The 19,442-nt window shown below is 38.8% G+C and overlaps 1 protein-coding gene across 4 annotated transcripts in view; it reads right to left on the bottom strand.

Annotated features, from left to right (window-relative positions):
• Window positions 1-492: 492 nt before the first annotated feature.
• The window catches only part of ATXN10 (ataxin 10), a 98,952-nt gene continuing 80,002 nt past the window's right edge, over window positions 493-19,442 (bottom strand). For 3 of the 4 annotated variants that reach the window (XM_032106480.1, XM_032106482.1, XM_032106481.1), the window contains 2 exons: window positions 18,117-18,180; window positions 493-1,293 (listed from right to left, as the gene is read on the bottom strand). In XM_032106480.1, coding sequence (XP_031962371.1) covers window positions 1,106-1,293; window positions 18,117-18,180 — 252 coding nt within the window. In that variant the 3' untranslated portion in view covers window positions 493-1,105. Of the gene's footprint in view, window positions 1,294-18,116; window positions 18,181-19,442 lie in introns of those variants that run through there. The other variant, XM_032106483.1, reaches the window with a different exon arrangement.

Raw genomic sequence — 19,442 nt, 5'->3', positions numbered from 1 at the left:
TAAACTGTAATTCCTGTTTTGCTTGTGCAGGGAGGATTACATTTTTTGGCTTCCAGGGCAAAGCTATGGCACACACAGAGTTAACTGTGCCCTCCTCCCCCTGCCCCCCAGCTTCACCCCCCTTCTCCCCCATCTCATTCATGCCACATTCCACAGTGGCAGGGTCCAACAACAATATAGGAGGGTACCCAAAATGAAGAGGCAGGGCCTTCCATTATTCTGCCTCTCTTGAATTAATTAACTGGAAATGAGTTTTGTCAATGTTTTGGAAAGGCAGAGGGGTGAAAAGAAACTGCTAGAATTAATCACAGTGAGAAACTACCTCTTCAGCAGTCTGCCAAAGTTCAGAAAACCCCTGAGAAGTGCAAAATAAAAGGAAAGTGGGCTGACTTACCCTCCAAAGGAACAAATAAAATTCAAACAAACACCCAAGTCTCCAAAACAGAGACATGCCCCAGTGCAAAGGAATGCAGCATCTGTTGCCACAACAGCTTCAGCTTTGGTTTTAATATACTTGTCATGAAGACTGAAAGGTATCAAGGTAGAAAAGACAGTTTACTAATAATTTAAATAGACAAAAGACACGTTGTGTTTAATTCACTAAATATTTAAGTACATCCAACATTCCCTTGATCCTTATACAAATAGAGGTATTTAGGTCCCATGATTGAAAATGAGTAACTTTGCTTGTTTAGCCCTGACTCTGCACAGATCTTTTATATGGAGAAGGCAGCCTGCAAAGGAGCTCTTTCTTTGTAGAGTTTTTTAACGATAGTTATCTCCAGGTTCAGCAAAGGAAATTATAACAAGTCGATACTGCATGTATGACATTCTTCTACTGATGAAAAAAGAAGTAATGAAATTCCAACCAACTGACAAGAAGGACCTTTTTTCACAAGCTGATTTACCCAGGTATACAGAAAACACACAGGTGTCCTTTTGTTTACAGCAAAGGAAGGCAGAAGCATCATCCGGCAGTTTTTCTGAAACGAACACATTTCCAACAGACTGGCACTAAAACTGAAAGAATTGATTGCTGAGCAAGGGAAAATATTTTATAAGAGAAATACCCTTTTATTGATTTGACTATTGTTAATAATTTTGCTCAGGAGGGCTTTTTCCTGACTGACCGCAGGATTAACTTGTCATCTCGTTGCTGTATCTCCAAGCCCATCCTCTCGAGGGCAGAGCTGTCTGCCAGCCCCTTCTGCTCCATATGCGCAATCAGCGCCTGGTTCTGTTCGTTCTGTTCAGTGAGATTCCGGATTGCATAAACTGCCCACTGGCTCACAACTGTTGGGCAGAGTTAAGGATCATTTATTTATTTAAAGATGAAGCATTGTTTATTTTGATTTATTACTGCATTCACCTCCCCCAGCCCTCCCCCAATCCCTTAAACCCAGAAAACTAGCAGAAATCAAGGGTTTGAAAAATTTACAAGTGCTGACACTGAACCTACAAATACTTGCATATGAAGCAATTTAATTTTAAAAGAGGTATGTCCTTAAACTTCAGGCTAATTTACTAGGGTTTATATTGAGTTAAAAAAACCCCAAGCAAACAAAAAACTCCAACCAAATGAACTGCAGGAATTAAAAAGACATACTGTTTTAAGCCAAAATTACAGTCAATTGAAATGTTCCAGTGATCTTCCCGGTAAGTTTAAATAAAAAATAAATCAGTTGTTTATGATCTGAACACTTCAACACTACACTTCCAAGCACTGGCAAACAAAATAAGTTGTACATCATGTACAGGAAAGATGACTATTATTTTCACTGCAAAAGTTGAAGAGATGTAGAAAAAGACAACTTATCCAGGTTAACATCTGAAAATAGCACAAATAATGTCAGAGACACTTAAAATTCTTTGACTTCTAATATAACCTAAACTCAGTCCTTCATGCCTGGGTGCTTCTACACACTTGCCAGGAGACCAGACACTACCATCACTGGCAGGGAGCTCCCGCTGATGTTTAAACAGGCACAAGCTGCAACTCATTCACCTTCCAAGGTGGTCCCTCGAGGCCAGGATTGAGGCACATGTCAGGGCTGTAGACAGAGGATTTAAATTCCCAGGATTATCAGCCAGGCATCTTCCAGCGAACTACAGTGTTCATTTTATGAAGTGTCAGAGATGCTGGTCCCAATTCTGCAGCTGAAAAGTTGTTATGATATAATCTTTCCCAAGTTACCCATATGGGAGCCAAGCCTTTCTGAATCACGAGTGGTTTGCCTGCAGGGCACCAATTATTTACTACATGTAGCTTCACATCCAGTAGAAGAAGATGCATAATTTACTCATCTCCTTGACGTCTTTTGGGTTGGGGAGCATCTAAGCACAGAGATAAATGTTCTTATGGGCATTTGCCAGGGGGTGACAGGAGGGGAAAACTCAGCTGGGGAAAATGGGAACTTCAGACAAAACAACAGAAGAGAGGTACTGGACTTGAACAATCTTACACACCCTTAACAGACAGGGAAGGGTTTAGATGAAGAGTAGCTTGGACACAAATGGAAGGGAACAGTCCCGCATTGGCATGTGTCAGTGAAACAGCCTTTTAGTAGCAGTTTATAATTACTTTCACATTTGAGAAGTCCAGAATTGAAAATAAAAAATAATAAAGCATTAACTACTATGGAGCTATTTTTTTCCTGATAGACCTCTTTAGACTTTGTCAGGAAGCATGCTGCACATCTTCTTCATTCAAAAAACTTCCAGTGTGAAGTAATGATAAAGGAGAGATGTTAAGACCAAAATGAATTATGCATCACATCAAAGCCTTAACAGGTGAACACAACAGAGAATATCAATATATTCTCTTCTATCAGTGCATCACTACTAGAATTAAGTGAAAAGACAAGTACCAAGCTATATTTAAATTACATAAACTTGGTATTTGCACTGAAGATTACATTTGAGTATATAAAACAACAGTAAGATGCCAAAGAAATAAAATCATGTATGTGCAGACTCTCAGTCATTAGCACCAATGGTGAGAATAGATTTCAGAGCAGCAAGCATGCAAGTTGATGAATGCAGATAAACCAAGGCTAACACGCAGCAGGTCTTTTCCAGGTCTGATTTAGGGCATGTAACGAGTGCCAAAAAGTAACATGAAGTTCTCCCAGTGGAGAGAAACATGCTACCACCCTCCCTGGCTTGGCTCCCAGGATGAGGAGCAGATTTTTCTTGTGTTCCTAAAATACGGCTTCTGCATAAAATACAGCACTTACGTCAACACATATTTACTATAATGGTAACAGCAATTTTCAGAGAGTGACACTTCTCAATCTCACAAAGTGCCACACAGACAAAAAAAGTACTCGCAAAACTTTTGTGTGTATTAGCCTTGGGAATGATCCTGCTACTATCGTCTTTATGTCCTTCAATACAAACCCACTGCTAAGCTCTATGGAAAATGCTCTTTTCCTATTGCCAGATCCATTCATGCTTACATAATATCTAAGACATCTCCATTATCTTATGAACTCTATCACCATTATGGCATTTATCATTACTGACTACTGTAGCTGAAGCTGCAAAATGGTTTCAATAACATTTTCACTCCTTCAGAAACCCCTTTCTGTGTGTAGGTTTTCCATTGTGACCACAACCATGAATATTCATGATCCCCTTGTTCGCATGCTGGGGGAGGATGAGGCCTTTGGATAGCTTGGAGCAGACCCTGGCAGACTTGAGTGTCTATGGAGATTAAAGCCAGTCCCCAGCTAATACTCACATTACCCTCTTGCACCTCTCCAAAGACAGAGACACAGAGAGAAAATTAAACATATTCGAGAATCTCTAATCCTACCTACACTTTAAGCACTTTATTGTATGCACAGCTTTAGAAAGAGAGCTTCTGAGGTTGCCATAGTTACTACAAATACGAGCGTGAGCCTGTTTGTTGTGAAGCTGCACCAAAGAGAAGCAACACAGCAACCACAGTAGATTTGACTGCACAGACTTGTCAAGATTTTCCCAAATGGGTGTATTACACTCTCAGGTAAGTTAATATTATAGCCAAGTGAAGATTATGATATTCTGTCACAGGGAAGAGGGCATACAAAAGGAAGAAAACAATTCATTTTATTTTGCAGAAGCCTCATCACTAGACTATCTGTGTTTAGGGACTGAAAACAAACATTTCTGTGCATTTATAGCAACGCTTTTCCAAAATCCTTCAGTACTGTGTATTAGCATTTCTATGCTATTTTGACATATACAAATAACAAAACTGAATCAACTTGCCCTGTCTTCCATGCTTAAGTAACATATTCATTCCAGAATTTAAAATTTAAAATCATCCTTTGGGTCATAACTTCAATGCTCAGTGAGAGGGGAACACAAAGAGAAAGGAAGAAAGGTGGAGAAAACTGTCCCTTCAGGATGAAAAATGTTACAATCTGGAAGCCATGAAAATCAGTGCCACTAAATCCTGCATAAGTTTTGCCACTGACTGCAAAGGGAACTTTTCACAATTCTCCCGGTTCTTTTCACTTGGATTCTGCTACAAGAGGTTGCTGGAGTCAATGCAAGAGGACAGTGACTGGTTTGTAAGTTTAATGGGGTGTGAAAATACAACAGTGTCCTGCCAGGAACCGCTAACCAATACTGCTGGAGAGGACCAATACAGACCATTTCTCAGGGAGAGCATTCCACCTTCTCATTCTTAGTTCAATTGGATCTAAACATTATTGACAAGCCCACTGCGGCCACGAGGACCCCTATGAATTGTTCTATAAAGCAATTTGGATTCTATGGATGATGGAAACAGAAAAAATTATTAACAAGGTTGGTACCTGATGAGGTAGATAAAAGGCAATGCACAAGTAATCTTGGAAGTCTGCTGTATGTTGCTTGAGAAAGGCAAGTTTTAGAAGTTAATTATTATTATTAACTAATATACAATACTGAAGGGATGACAAGGAGAATGAAATACGTACATCTGTTTTCCTAAGTCCGCTTCATAGTTATTAATACTGAAGGATCTCTAAATATAACATTCTTGGTGGAGAGTTTGATTTATTACATAGTGTAGGGACTTTTTTTTTTTAAATTAATATGTTTCCTGCACTACAGTCAGTTTTCCATAGCTAAATTATTACTTAGGGACTTTCTTCCTTATGAGTAATTAGGTCTCATGCGAAAAAGAGGGTCTTCTTTGCCCAATCCAATTACCTCATTTAAATCAAATTTTTTATTATTTAAATAGCAACACATTTTAATCAAATACAAGAAGAGATACAAAACCTTACTAAGAAAGCCAGCACTCACAGGTTGGAACCCTCGTCAAATGGGCTGTCTATGTAATCTATTGCTTAAAGCCACCCAACTTTTCTAAGAGCTATTCTGGAACAGGTCTGTAGGACTAAAAAACAGAGGTAATGAAAATACAATTTTTGTATTGTACAATAATTATATTTCTTTTTGGCCTTCAAGAAGTAATCCAATTATCGTTAAAACTTCTGCAGACTGGAATGAAATACTGAAGCATCACTTAGAGTCACTTCCACTTGCAGACCTGACAGGACCACACAGAAAAGATATAAACCAGTCTTTCAGTCCTTTCAAGCACTTTTGTTTCACAGCACCTTGAAGATAATTCCTCTCACCACTAAAAGAGGTCTCTAGACCACTACCACAGCTGTTCATCACAGCTCAGAGCTGTGATGGAGCACACGTAGCAAGACAGTAAGGATTTTGGCCCCTCACCATCAGCCAAATTGCTTACAAAGCTCTACAAGTTTCTTTCTGTCTGGGGTTTTAGTAGTTTAATTAAGTTCTAGAAGCTGTATAAGATCAAAGCAATTCCTTACAACTCCTCTACATCTTTATGTGACTTCTACTTGTGATTAAGACATTACCAAAAAAGTAATTAACAGAAAATGTAAGGCATTAAAGGTTTTATGTTAATTTATTTACTTATTTTCAAAAAGCTAATTTATATTTTTAGAATTAATGCTTTGGACTATATTTATACTTGGCATTGAATTACCAGCATCAGAAAACATCAGGAATTCATCCTACACAAATTAAAATATTTTGCCTAGAAGGTAGGAAAAAAAGTCTAGAATACTCCAGTTGCGTGTATTTTCATTTATTGCACAGCTGTTCTTGTCACCTGTGATTGCAGTCACCACATTCTGGGTTTAAAAGCTAGAAATGGGAAGTACTCTATAAACTGGGAATGTCCCTTCTTCCCTCCCTGCTTGACTTTGCTCTTGCAGAGCTGACATAGCACAACCCATCTAGTCTAGAAGCCTCCAAAATACAGAGACACCACTGGATGGTGGCAGAGGCATTTATCCTTGATGACACTTTTTAGGGATAAGATTTGTAACACTGGGGAAGTGAAAGCAGATGTTCCTGCTACAGGCAACTCTCACCTGGTCAAAGAGATCGGTCAGAGGGATGGACCAGCCAGTACAAAACAAGGTTCCATCTCCACCACAGCGTGGCAGCAAAGCTTCACTGGACAGCACGCCTGGCATGAGGAGCTTGCAGCCAGCCCTTCCCACTCCTCACCGGCAGCCCTCCCCAAAGGAAGCTGCTTCAACAAAATATTCCAGTGAAGACAGAAAGCCTATCCCCAAAAACCTGAACTGGGGTTTGCAGCTCAAATCCCACCCTGCAGAACGTAGCTTTGACAGAGATTTTGAATTACACCATCTCAGAACAGACAAATGGACAAAACCATTTGGTTTAAAGTCACCAAAACAGTTTCAATACTAGGGCAACATTCTCTGTTAATTCACAGCCTACAGAAAACAGGAAACATCCATAGCACAAAATAACTCTACATTAAACACCTTTTCCAGTTCCGAAGCCCTCACTAACCTCCCACGCCAGTAGTGTTCCTCTTGCAGACAAACACCACCTTTCTGGCTACTTTCACTTATCTCACTCTCTGAGCCGTCTACCCATGATCTGCAATGATGAATCCATTTCTTAAAGTGTGCCTTGTGTGACACAGGCTTCCTTAAAATGGGACTTAAACCTTCTGTATAACCAGCACACAGGCATGGTAAACCTCATATATGACTTTCAGTGACAATTCATCCATTTAAGTATCTATGGCCAACAAATACACTTTGAAGACCAGAATGGGACTATTAAACCTCTTTTGCCCAACAGTTCTGCACAAACACAGATGACCAAAGGTCAGCTCCTCCTGAAATTAAGCCTGTCAATTCTGTTTCATGCACAAGATGCTTTAATGCCTTTTCTCTGAAAGACTTTCAGTGCTGAACTGGAAGATTTCACTGTGTCCCCGGATAAACTGTCCTAGTGGTAAATATCTCGCTCATTACAGCCTGTGATTTATTTCTGGCTTAGATTTGTTTAGAATTGTTTCCAAACTCAGCTTTTCAGCATAGATTAAAAAAAGAAAATAATTCCCAGATCACAACCAGCATATGGTAAAGCATTTTTTGCATGAACTAAAGAAAGAAACCAAGGGAGATATTCCAAGGTTTGCATAATTTTTGTGTCTCTTTCCCCAATTTCTGTTTTTCAGCATCCTTTTTGAAGGACAGGCACCAGAACTAGGTAACAAAATCAGCCAAAATTTGCTATCTGGCCGATTACAGGTACAGCACAGTTTACTGGCCCTTTGGTTGTGAGTAGTTCAGAAAGAGTGAAAAACAACAGCTCACAATATCCAGTTGCTGTATATCTAATACATAATTATGAATATGTATGTATATGTAATATCTACTATGCTCCTACAAGCAGAGTCCAAGCTTTCCAGCCTTTCACATTCTCACACCTTTTCAGTACAGTCCAATGCTGACAGCCAGGGCAGATCATGAGGCTCATTCGAGTTCCAAGGCTTGACTGTTTTTAACTACATCCTCACATCAGTGATGTGCAGCTAAATGGCACCCTATGTTCATTAAATGGGGTTTACTACTTCAGAAATTAGTCATTTACTGGGACATTTCTTACCTAGAGTCATATGGGAATTTTTCTCCCTAGATCACTGGTATTTCTGGGTTAACAGTTCTGAGCAGTATTATGCACCCAGATTGCTATTAGCCTTTAATGCCTGCCAACTAAACATTTAATCTATATTCTGTGTGCTGCCTTTCATGTTCTGCGGGACTTAAAGCCCAGTGCCAGAACATCTTAGCATACTATGAACTTAAACACAAAATTTGGGTCTAGCACTCCAGAGCTACAAAAGCCATAGGACATGTTTAGCTCTGTCAGGCTATCTTTATTATAATGTCTCCTATGCCAAAGCTTACAGAACTTTCAAAAAAAGTTAAGCCATAACCTCCAGCTTGTTTTCCTTTTCCCTGTGCTCAGACTTGTAATACCAGCTTACAACCAAGTATATGACACATTCGTTTTTTGCTGTTAGGCTGCCCATTTTTTGTAAATTATGACTTACATTTTTAATAGAAACCCATAATTTATGAGCAACTACAATCATCTGATTTTAAAACAGAAAGAATCACACTCTTGATCGATCTTAAGCTAGTACTTCAGTTAGAATATTCAGTTCTTTCAGTCCCTTCTTTCACAATAATTCCATATTAAAAGTTCATAACAACTAAATCTGTTAGCTATCTGTAAGAGGTACCAGAGTCAGCAGGCTGGTATGTTAAAATTAAAAAGGTTCAACTGCTGTTACCTTACTGTTAAAAAATTCTCTTCCCAAGTAAAAAAAAAATTGCAAAATTCCATTAAGTTGAAACTCATGTATCAAATTACTATTCAAACCTACCACAAACATTGAGATGTGAAGCAATGAAGCACAGGAGGATGGTAACCGTGTTTACAAACTGATTATACATCAGGGAGGCTGTAGTCCTTTTAAATTTCCTGGGACACAGAAATAAAAAGGCTCCACCTTTGCACAGACATTTACTCATGTGCATTTATATGCATACATATAGAAATAAACAGCTTTTCTAAAAAGCTTTAAAATGGCGATTACAGGAGTCAAAACTTTCAGAAATTTGGCACTACACTTCAAAACCCAATCTAATTCATGCCTGAGATGTGGTCAAGCTAGTTATAATTCACCACTCTAAGGCAGATGATGAGTTGAGCTGACACAATTTGGACTGAAGCTCTTTCTCTGTTTAGAAATGTGAGCGATTCATCCATTTATACAGGTCCAACAAGGATTTGCATGTCACCTTATCTTTCAGCACAGTACATGTGTATTTTATTGATCCAGGGTCTCTGAGTAACTTATATGGCATAACTTCCCCCCTGCTGCTTATGGTAATTTCTAATGTCACTTTATGACAAATAATCAAAACAATGAAGGTAAATGAAACTCCAGTTCCATGGTCACAGACACCAAATGATGCCCAGTGTGCATCCAAAAATAACAGCCATCCAATAAAAGGGTGTTTTGAAAGATGCAACTTTTTATAACCAACTATTTGTTTAGCAAAATAGCCATTAGCCACAATTCTGTCGACAATTTTAGGGAGTGGCTGCATCTCCTTGAGGAAATCTCCACACTCCAGAAGAAAGGAACAAATCCACAAGGCCAGTGGAAAGGACTGCAAATATATTCCGATTGAGGAAGGAAAGGTTAGGTTTTGAAAAACATTTTCAAATTGAAAGAAAAAAGATCTGAAGAAGTGAGGGCAAACAATTTAAGGCTCAGGAAGGAGCTACACAGGAGAACACGTTTGCCAGCTGAAGATAAAACTGTTTTAATTACAGTGATCAAAAATGGGACAACAGAAAAATGTCAGAATAAAGATATTATTCAAAGCATTGGTCAGATGACATCCAAATATTCTTTGGAGGCATGCACGAATAAAAATGTCAAGAAGACAGACTGAAATATGATAAGGTGGTTATAGTAGGCATTCCATTCTCAACAATATTTCTGAACCACTCCTAGCTTTACTTAAAAAAACCAAAAATCTTTGGCTCTCACATTTCTAGTGCTCTGTCTCAGCCCAGAGGGGAATTTTTCAAAAGTAAGTCTACAGAGAAATCAAGGAAGCTGTTTGAGCTTGTCTTGGGGTGACTTTATGATGTGCATCCCATATCACTGCCCCATGCCCAGAAATTAATTCTGTGTCTTTCTGTGCCTTTAAACTGAGCCTGAGAGGGGGGAGAGAAAAAAACTGAGCAAACTCTTCAAAGCAGTTTACAGTTTGTTTTCAAGGACACAGATAAAACTCTCTCTGCATTCTGCTGCGGCGAGCAGAGCAAGAGCAGAGGGAAGCACCCTGCTTGCTTGCTTTCCAGCCAGCTTTCAGCTTTCTTTTTCTCTGGAGGGAGATGGAGAGTTGAACTTTTGTTTTCCTGGGACTTCGTTTTTTTTCCCTTCTTCTTTTTTGGACTGTTTCAACATCAGAACACATCGGGACTTTTTCCACCGAGGTGGAGGCCCTGGAGGAGGGGGCCCCACCCCGTCCCAGCTCCGAGGAGGAGGAAAGAGGTTTCCTATGGAAGGACTCTGAAATTTTCCCAGGTTTCTCTCAGCAGAGCGAGACGTTTTATCATTTAACATCATTATCCTTTTCCTGTGTGTTTGTTAAATAAATAGTTTTTATGTCTTTCACCTTCCTTCGAGGAAAATTTTTTTTTTCCCGAACCTGGTGGGGGAGGGGTGGTTGTAACCTGCCTTCTCTCAGAGGATATATTTCCAAATTTGCCCAAACCAGCACAGAGCTATAAAAGCAGTGAAATATTATATATATATATATATATTTTTTTTTTTTTTTTTTTTTTTTAAGAGGGTGCTCCTGATAACTAAAGATCAGCCTTCTTTCAAGAATTCAAGCCTGTCATGGATTTAAATCCACCAAGAGGATTAGAGAAGAGGACAAATATGACAATATTTGGTTTAGGAATAGAGTTATTAACTTTAATTCCTCATTTTTACATGCATGAGTTGGTGCCTACAGAGATTACTTCTCAAAAAGGATTAGAAATATTAGAATGTAACATTTGAAAGAACCTTCTCGCATTCTGTATAGCTCTGTTACATTTCCTCCAGCTTTAAGAGGGACTCTGTACATCACATATTTCTTAATGGTGATAGATGGGTAGAAATGAGATACTGAAGAATAGATTCATATTCACATCTCTGCAAATCTGCGTTAGTATTTTATAAACTCTCAAGGAAATTACTAACACCACCACCACTCCCTCCCAAACTCTAAATTTCAATATTTTTAAACTATTTTAAGTATTTTAATCATCCTGCAGGTGCTCTAAACAAAAGAATTCTAGGAATGATACAATCTACAACCTGAAATACATCATTAGAAATTTTAACTTTGTTAAATGATAAAACACAAAGTGTGATCTGTGGTCATTTCTGGAAGACAAAAAAAGGTTAAGCGCTTTAATTTCTCAGAGTATCTATTTCTGTACTGCACACTGCATTCTTTCTGTGGTCTCAAGTATTTTTCATATAAGGAGAACGTTGCATTTGACAGGAGAAAAGTTTTCCTGGGGAACAGTGTGGAAGACAGAATTAGTAGATGTAGAACATCTCACAAGAAAACTTCTTATTTTTTTTTCATTCTGTTTTTCATTCAAACATTTTCTGGCAATAAATACTTAAGAAGTGCAGTCTTTGTGTCAGAATTTAGACCTACCAAATATGCTTAATGTGGAACGTTTTTTCCTTGGTTCTCCACCTTTAACTGAGTTTTGCCCTGAAGAGTTTGCAGCATCCAGAAAAGATAAACAATGAGTTAACACATTGAAGTTGTGTTATCCGAACTCTTCGGATATGCAATGTTAAGTGAGATTTAAAGCAAGATTAGGTTACATGAGCACCTCCTGTGACCTTCCCAACAGGGAGAAGCATTTGGCTCCTCCCCCTTTGGAGCTTTATAATAATCCCATTCAGAACACTTTAGGCAAAACACTGAAAAATCTACTTGGAGTGGAATCGAGATCTCTTTGGTCCATTAACACTGATGTAAGAAACGACTGGATAACTTGGCAATGCTTCTTTAAAGAGTGTAAAAAACACCCCTGATAGATAGTGACAGCAGTAGGCACTGGTAGGCAGGTGACCTTCCCAACTACAACCAAAAGTGGTGTTTGGAAATAGCTGTTTGGCTGAAGCCTCTAGTGAATCACTTCAGAAACTAGCCTACTAAAGCCCCACCCTGATACAACATTGAGGGATTCCCCTCTAAAGCCATACAGGCCCCTGGTATCCCTTAGTCGCTAACAAAGTACAGGTAAAAACAATTCACAGCAACTTGCAGAACAGGGCAGGATTTTGTCTGCTGAATCAGGTGAAAGAAATAAGCCCCTCTCAGACTGTTCTTGCTCAATGAATAACCGCAACTGTACCTGTTCCAGCTTCTCGTCTGACCAGTTCTTCTCTGTACCTTACAATTACACTCAGACAGAGTTCAGGTTTGTGCATATGTCACAAAGCAGGAATCCTCCACTCTCTCCACTCTCTTTAAAGGCAATTCTCAGCATGTAGGAATTTAACTGGAGCATGGCAATACAGCGACTTCTCGCTTTCCTAGTTCCATCTATGGTGGAATCATAGAATAGAATCACAGACTGGTTTGGGTTGGAAGGGACCTTAAAGCTCATCTAATTCCAAACTAGTTCCCACTCTAGTTCCAAACTCATCTAGTTCCATGGGCAGGGATACCGTCCACTAGACCAGGCTGCTCCAAGCCTCGTACAACCTGGCCTTGAACACTTCCAGGGATGGGGCAGCCACGGTTTCTCTGGGCAACCTGTGCCAGTGAGAACAGGTAGAGCTGGCTTCCACTTAGCTGTGATTTTATTTTGCCTTTGGCTCTATGAATGAGGGGTTCAGACCAAGCGATTTATGTTCTTAACCTGTGCTGACAAGTCCCATTCTTCCACTGCTGACCTCAACCACTGCTTGTTAAAGTCACAGTGACACATTCAGTACTGGTTGATAGAAAGTAACATGACATCCAGGAATGACACAGAGCGACCAGCAATAATACAAAATTGAGACCCTCTACCAAAGAATACACTCCCCCTTAGCCCAGGGGAGTGCATTCACCCAGCCTTCAAGCTTACTTGTGCAGCAAAGCAAGTGTCAGTGTGAGGAGGAAAAGGGTAATTCCACAGAATCACAGCGTGGCCTGGGTTGGGAGGGCCAAGTTCTGTCCAAGTGGGTAGAACTTGACTGGGCATGAGGAGATCATTACAGTTCTCATCAGTAGTGTAGGTCTTTCCCAGTGACCATATAATAATGTGATTTTATGTATGCTTATGAAAACACAGAATCAAATAGGTCACATCGAACTACTTAATGCACTGTCAGTGCCTGAAATGAGTTTTCCAAAAAAAAAAGCAACCATTGCTGAACTGATATTGTGCTGTATTTTCTTGGCAACACACATGGGATAGCCACGTGTATATGAAAATGCTCAGCTCTGTGATGGCTCACTCTAAAAAGTCAACTCACTCTGGTTTTGCTTTCTACTGGCTCCCATTCAGTGGTGAAGCTATTTTACAGCATGTGGCCTGTTTTAGGTTGCACTCTGTAACTTAGATAAAAATGTCTGTCAGCTCCCCCAGAAGTCCTTACTGGCATCTTGCAAAAACAAACTGCCATTGTTGTAGACCATAGCAACTTGATTTCCTCCAGCTTTAGCCAGTTTCATGAACCACAATTATACTTGCTGCTGCCATGAAGTAAAAAGTATTTTCAGTCTACCTCTCAGATGACTGAACATAACAGAAGCAGCTTTGGATAGAGTATCTGAAAATTAACTTACTCTTTCTACATTTTCATCCATTATTCAAACTAAAGGATCTGTGTATGGATATTCATATCAACCACAGTTTTCCTTTCACAAATGCTGAAAATTCTTACTCCTAAAACATAGCTTGCTAGGTGTTTACTCACATATGCATGTATCTATGCACATGTATATATAAACATATATCCTCACAGCAGGGTATCTTTTCTTCATGTTCGACTGCTTTCTTGGCTAACACAAAAGTGTGTTAATTAACAGTTTAATATAAAATAGATAATTAGATAAGGTCATTCTGATTAAATCCAGACATTGACAAAATCAATTTATTGAGACACCTTCTGTAAGAATCTCAAAAGGGTAAGATGGGCAAGCAGCCTGAAAAAACACGAATATTCCATCTTCGAAACTGCAGTTCACTTCTGACTTTCAAGTTTTACCACTAACAGCTATTACATTGCAGTACTCTAGATAATATCTTTTTTTCCCCAAAATAGTAATAAATATTTCTATGGACAGCCACTGGAAAGCAAAAAAAGACACATCTGTGTGCACTACTCATGAGCACAAATATCAGGAAGCAGTGAAAAACCAAAGAGTTTAGTTAACGTAAACTGAAAAGTCTTCAATAATAAACAGGTCCGTTTATTTAAAGCCTCTCGTAAGCACCTTTTTTGAGTGATTGGGGTCAAAAGTATTTTGATCGGAATGGGCTGACCTCCCTCCTCATGTTTACCTTAAGGAAATGGAATCTGTGAAAGGGCAGAAATGAAGCTGGAAGGAGCAGGAAGAGCTTAGGATGAGGTAAAAGGCAAGAACAAAAGGAAGGGCTCTTGTCTGATGACAGAGCCAGTCAGAGATGACGAAGATGATGACTCAAGAGAGCAAAATAGAAGATATTTGAATTTAGAACACCTTTTCAACACGAGTAAGCTGAAAAGCAGGATTTGGAGTAAATTTTTTACTGGTATTACCCAGATAGGCATCTCCAACCCACTCTGCTATCCTTTAGTGGATTGAATACATTTGTTTTTAAGCACAGGTTACAAAGGTAAAGCACAATGTTCCCACTTTTCAGAAGCGGAACAGGAAACTGAATTTTCAAAACGAAAAGATTAGCTCATACAGGAATCTCTCCTTAATCTAAAGGCAAGTAACTCTGCTTGCATTTTGAAACATCCTGTTTTCCTTTGAAAGAAGAAGGACAGTTATGGACAGCCAATCCATGGAAGATTTAACGGGTATAGAAAAAGTGGTATTAAACCTTCTTTGAAGTTTAACTCTTAATGAATCTGCATCTCCCCAGACTCACTCTGTTTACGTTTTGTCCTGTGCTGAAAGCCTAATAGCCACAAGTGGAAAATCTGGCATCCTACAGCATCTCTCTGTTGAATTTACGTGCAAAGTTGTAGTAACTGGAAAATTAAAATACCGATTCAAATAATGAGAGATGTACAGTAAATTGGTTTTTAACTGACCATAATCATTTTCATGCCTGTAACTAACGAGAGTGGTGGTTTGTTTGCTTCTACTCATGAAATATCCTGAGGGAAAAAAACCTCTTTGCTAGTATAAATTAGAAGTTACAAGTCTGAGATGCAATTTGACAAGATAACAGTTCTCCCAAACTGGGGACTGAAAGATGAATTTAAACAATTAATTAAATAATGCAAACATGTCAGTTGAATTTCGTAAGCCACAAACTCGCAGGTAGTTCTATGCACATTACAGAACTGTTCAGGATCTCAAAGGATGCAATTTTAAGGTAATGACAGGTTTATAAAGGAATTTATTTTAGGATAAGAGAAGACCCATTTCCTCTTTCAGTATGCTTCCATATGCTACAAATAAAAAGATTTATCAAAGAATTTTTTCCTCTCAAAGGTAATAAAGAGCTCCTTTAACATCTAACATGGTAGTCCAGCTTCTCCTGATAAATTGCACACTTCAGGGAAATTATTTTTTTTCCATCCAGAAAAAAATCCCATCGCTTTTACCACAAAAGTTACACTTTTTGGTGAGAAATTTTGTATGTGTAATTTGGAGGCAGAACTTTTCTAGTAAAATGGAGAAAACACAATGACGTCTTAACTGTAGAGCTCAGGTGACTCCAAAACAAAATGTGCATCTACCAAGACTTACTAAGAAATCTAAGAAGGATTTGAAAGGATTCTGGGTGAAACTTTTTCTGGTCAGTTTTGTCCAAGGAGAAATCCAAGTAACACAGCCTGAAACCACAAAAACAGGCACTAGGAATAAAAATGTAAAGTGAACTTTCTGGACATGACTTCTGAAGGAGCCGTGTCTGAAGAGCTATGCTGAGCTTTTTCTTGCAGCTTTCCACCCCACCTTGGCAAACTGCAGATGAGCCACTGTGGTCCCTTCCAGCCTTACCCATTCAGTGATTCTGGGATTTGTGCCAGGAAGGACTGGGGTGCACAGAGAGAGCAAAGAAACAGTCAAATCTCTTCAAATAAATATTATGCAATGGATTCAGGCTCCTACATACTACTAAGGACCTGCTTTGTGGTGTCCAGAAGTAGCAAAACATGCTGCAAAGCAGATGAAAGTAGAGGCGGATCTAAACTGCAAATGTCTCTTCTGCTTCCCTGTGTACAACCTGCTGGGAAGGCAGCAGATGAGGAATGTTAGAGGCAGGAAAGAAGCAGGGGAGTATTAACTTCATGTAGCACAAGAGCACGTGGAATAGCAAGGGGTCAAAACAATAAACAGCAATAGCCAGGAGCTGCACTCCAGAAGCTGATGCAGCAAATTTTGCCACAGCAGGCAAATCCTCCTTGTGCCCATGTGCTACTCACTTTTCCATATCCCCCAATAGTGTATGCTATGGATCACTGGTGAAAATTTCCATTAAAAGGTGTTATTATGGCTTTAAAAACCAAGTAAACAAAGTTTTATCCTCTAGTAAGAAGGTTATGGTACAGTCATAAAATGTCAGCCTGTATCAAAAGGTGCAAGAGGTTCTACTTTGCTCAAAGCACAGTAAAGGGTCTCATGGTATTTTATTTTCCTTTCATTCAGGATCATAAACTACAATTCTACCCTTTGAGCATCTCAAACGTTATCCTCTTTTACTACAGCTAAAATGAAGGATTAATCCTAGAAGTGGTTGCACAGCTGTGCTTTTCAGCAAAGGTGAGTCACTTGGGACCAAAACTCCTTACTAGGTTTTCTCAGGGCTGCTTTTCCATTTAGGGAAAGGTAACTTTCCCTGGCCATCCCACCACATCCAGCAGTGCCCTTTACCAGATGTAGACCATGGAAATACAATTCTGCCACTCAGTGCACTGTCAAGAGGCACTGCCAGGTCTCAAACTACAGGAATACTGAGGATGTAAAACTCACGGATATAAACCATCAAACTGAATAACTCAGAGGATACTTACCACCTCTTGCTCCTCCACCCAGCTTGTTAACATTGTGCTATCATCTACATTATTTCATCATTTTAAGATATATTTATATGTAGATGATGTTCTGCAGGACACAACTGAGAGAATATGAAACATTTTCACTACTCTTTTGTTTGTTTGTTGATACTTGTTTAAAAAAGTATGCTTTTTCTTACATAATAATTTGAAAACCTGTTTCATGTGTTCAGTATAAAAAACCTGACATGACTCTCTATAGGAAAGATATTTGATTTCCAGATGCACTTACCAGAAACTTACAAAGAGCTAATGATTACATTACAGAAAATCACAGCTCACGGAACACACTTGTATTACTTGCAGAGTTGGATAACTCTGCTTAAGAACTGCTTATCTTCAATATCAGATTATTTCCCTCTAATAGCAATTTATTTTTGGAAGTTTCTGCTCTTAAATTCCAGAAAAAGAAATTAATATGAAGCACAATGCTTCATTTAACATATATTTAATAATATTAAAATCTCCCCAACATTTCAGTAATTTCCATCACTGATTCTCTCAATTATACATATTTTCATAACAGGTTGCTAGCCTTGTCTCTGCTTAGAACAAGTTCCCCAATCTGATTTAATAAGCGTAGAGAATCTATGGGGTACCTATTTCAGTTTCCTGAACAGATTTCAGTGGAAGCAAAAGCTCTACAATCTGATACAATGACCAGAGTCTGAATTCAGATTTCAGTCACAGCTCTTTGAATAGGCACTTGCAAACCAGAAATAGTTATTATTTTAGGAAACAGAATATAACCACAGTTAACTTACTTAGAATCCAGTTCATGGAAGCCTATTTCTGCCCTCACTCACTTCTGAACTATTTAAATATAACCAGGAAGCTCATGAGGCCAGTTACATTTAGATACCCAGTGAATGCAATGCTGACATAAATCTGTGAAACCCCCACACCTTTTCTCATGAGTCATATTCAATAAACAGAATTCTTTTGTAAAGGATACAAGGATTGTTGTCATCAATGCTGCAACTGTCCAGAATCAAGGAGATGCCATCCAAGTCATACACCTAAATAAAAACAAAAGTTTAATTTAACAGATGTCTCAACAATACTAACGTTTCATGCAAGAAATACGTAAAAATGTAACAAGGATGTTTGTTTCATCAAAAATATTAAACATGCTAACATGAACTGCAGAGTAAACCTGGTACTCATGTTTTCAGCATGAGTATCAGAAAACAGTAACACAAGCAGGCACTAATTTCACATCCTCCCTTCGTTTAGCAAGTGTTTGACTGAGGTATTTTCTGCTTCTGACACCGAGCCAGATAAGCTATGCTCACTGACAACTCATGCTTGCTTCCAGAAGGAAGAACCATGGAAAACTGGAGCAAAAAATAGGGAAAAAAAAGTTGAAAAATACACCTACACACACACACAAGTTTGCATGAGGCCACATCTCCTGTACCTTCAGTAGCAATGTGTCACTTGTATGTGCCCAGCACAAATTCTTTATATCAAGTAAAAGCCATTGATGTTTTTCCTTTGAGAAAATGTTCCTTGTGTTACTTAGCAAATGAGCAGAGGTGAGATCTGGCGACTTTAGTTCCTTGTGCATACATATACATGGGAGTTCACAAATTGCACTACTACATTTGTGTGTGTGTATGAGATAACAACACATAATCCTAACAGACTCATACACATACACTTTACCAAGTACTTGGGACAAACTGATCTTAACAATAAACATGGAGCATGATTATCTTATGGAAAGTATGTTCCATAAGAAATTTATGTAGACTCCTAAGGTACACTGTAACTTCACACATGCATATTTATAGCTTTACATGTCTCTTCCAACCTCAACCATTCAGTGATAGCCAAGCTATACTTTTCCACATCTTAAGTTCTTTAATTTCTTAGAATTTAATTTCAAACCAAGAACTGCCAGTCAAAGGAATTTAACCTAGTGCCAATTTAGGCTGTGGCTTGATGATGGCGTTCTCTCTTCCATCTTTTTTGCCCCAAACAAGATGCATTTTTAATTTATCGAGGAAAACAATAAATCCCAAAGTTTACACTGCAGGATCATCAGTTTTCTGAAACACAAGTTTTGTTATAAGAGAGGCATGTCGAGTAGGAGATTTAGATGTGAAATCCCAAACAAATTATGGATCAATAAAACTGAATTCAAGAGACAAAGATGAGCACATGCCTCTTACAAGCTCCTTTTCAGATAATCTTATTGCAGAGTCTCAAGATAGAACATGAGAAAGCAGCGGTGACAGACACACAGGCAGGCAATGCTTACATGTAGGAGAAGCAA

Source organism: Corvus moneduloides, chromosome 4 (genome assembly GCF_009650955.1).
Source record: "Corvus moneduloides isolate bCorMon1 chromosome 4, bCorMon1.pri, whole genome shotgun sequence".
Classification (NCBI taxonomy): Eukaryota; Metazoa; Chordata; class Aves; order Passeriformes; family Corvidae; genus Corvus; species Corvus moneduloides.
Note: the sequence above shows the minus strand (reverse complement) of the source record. Positions and strands in the feature narration are given on the sequence as shown.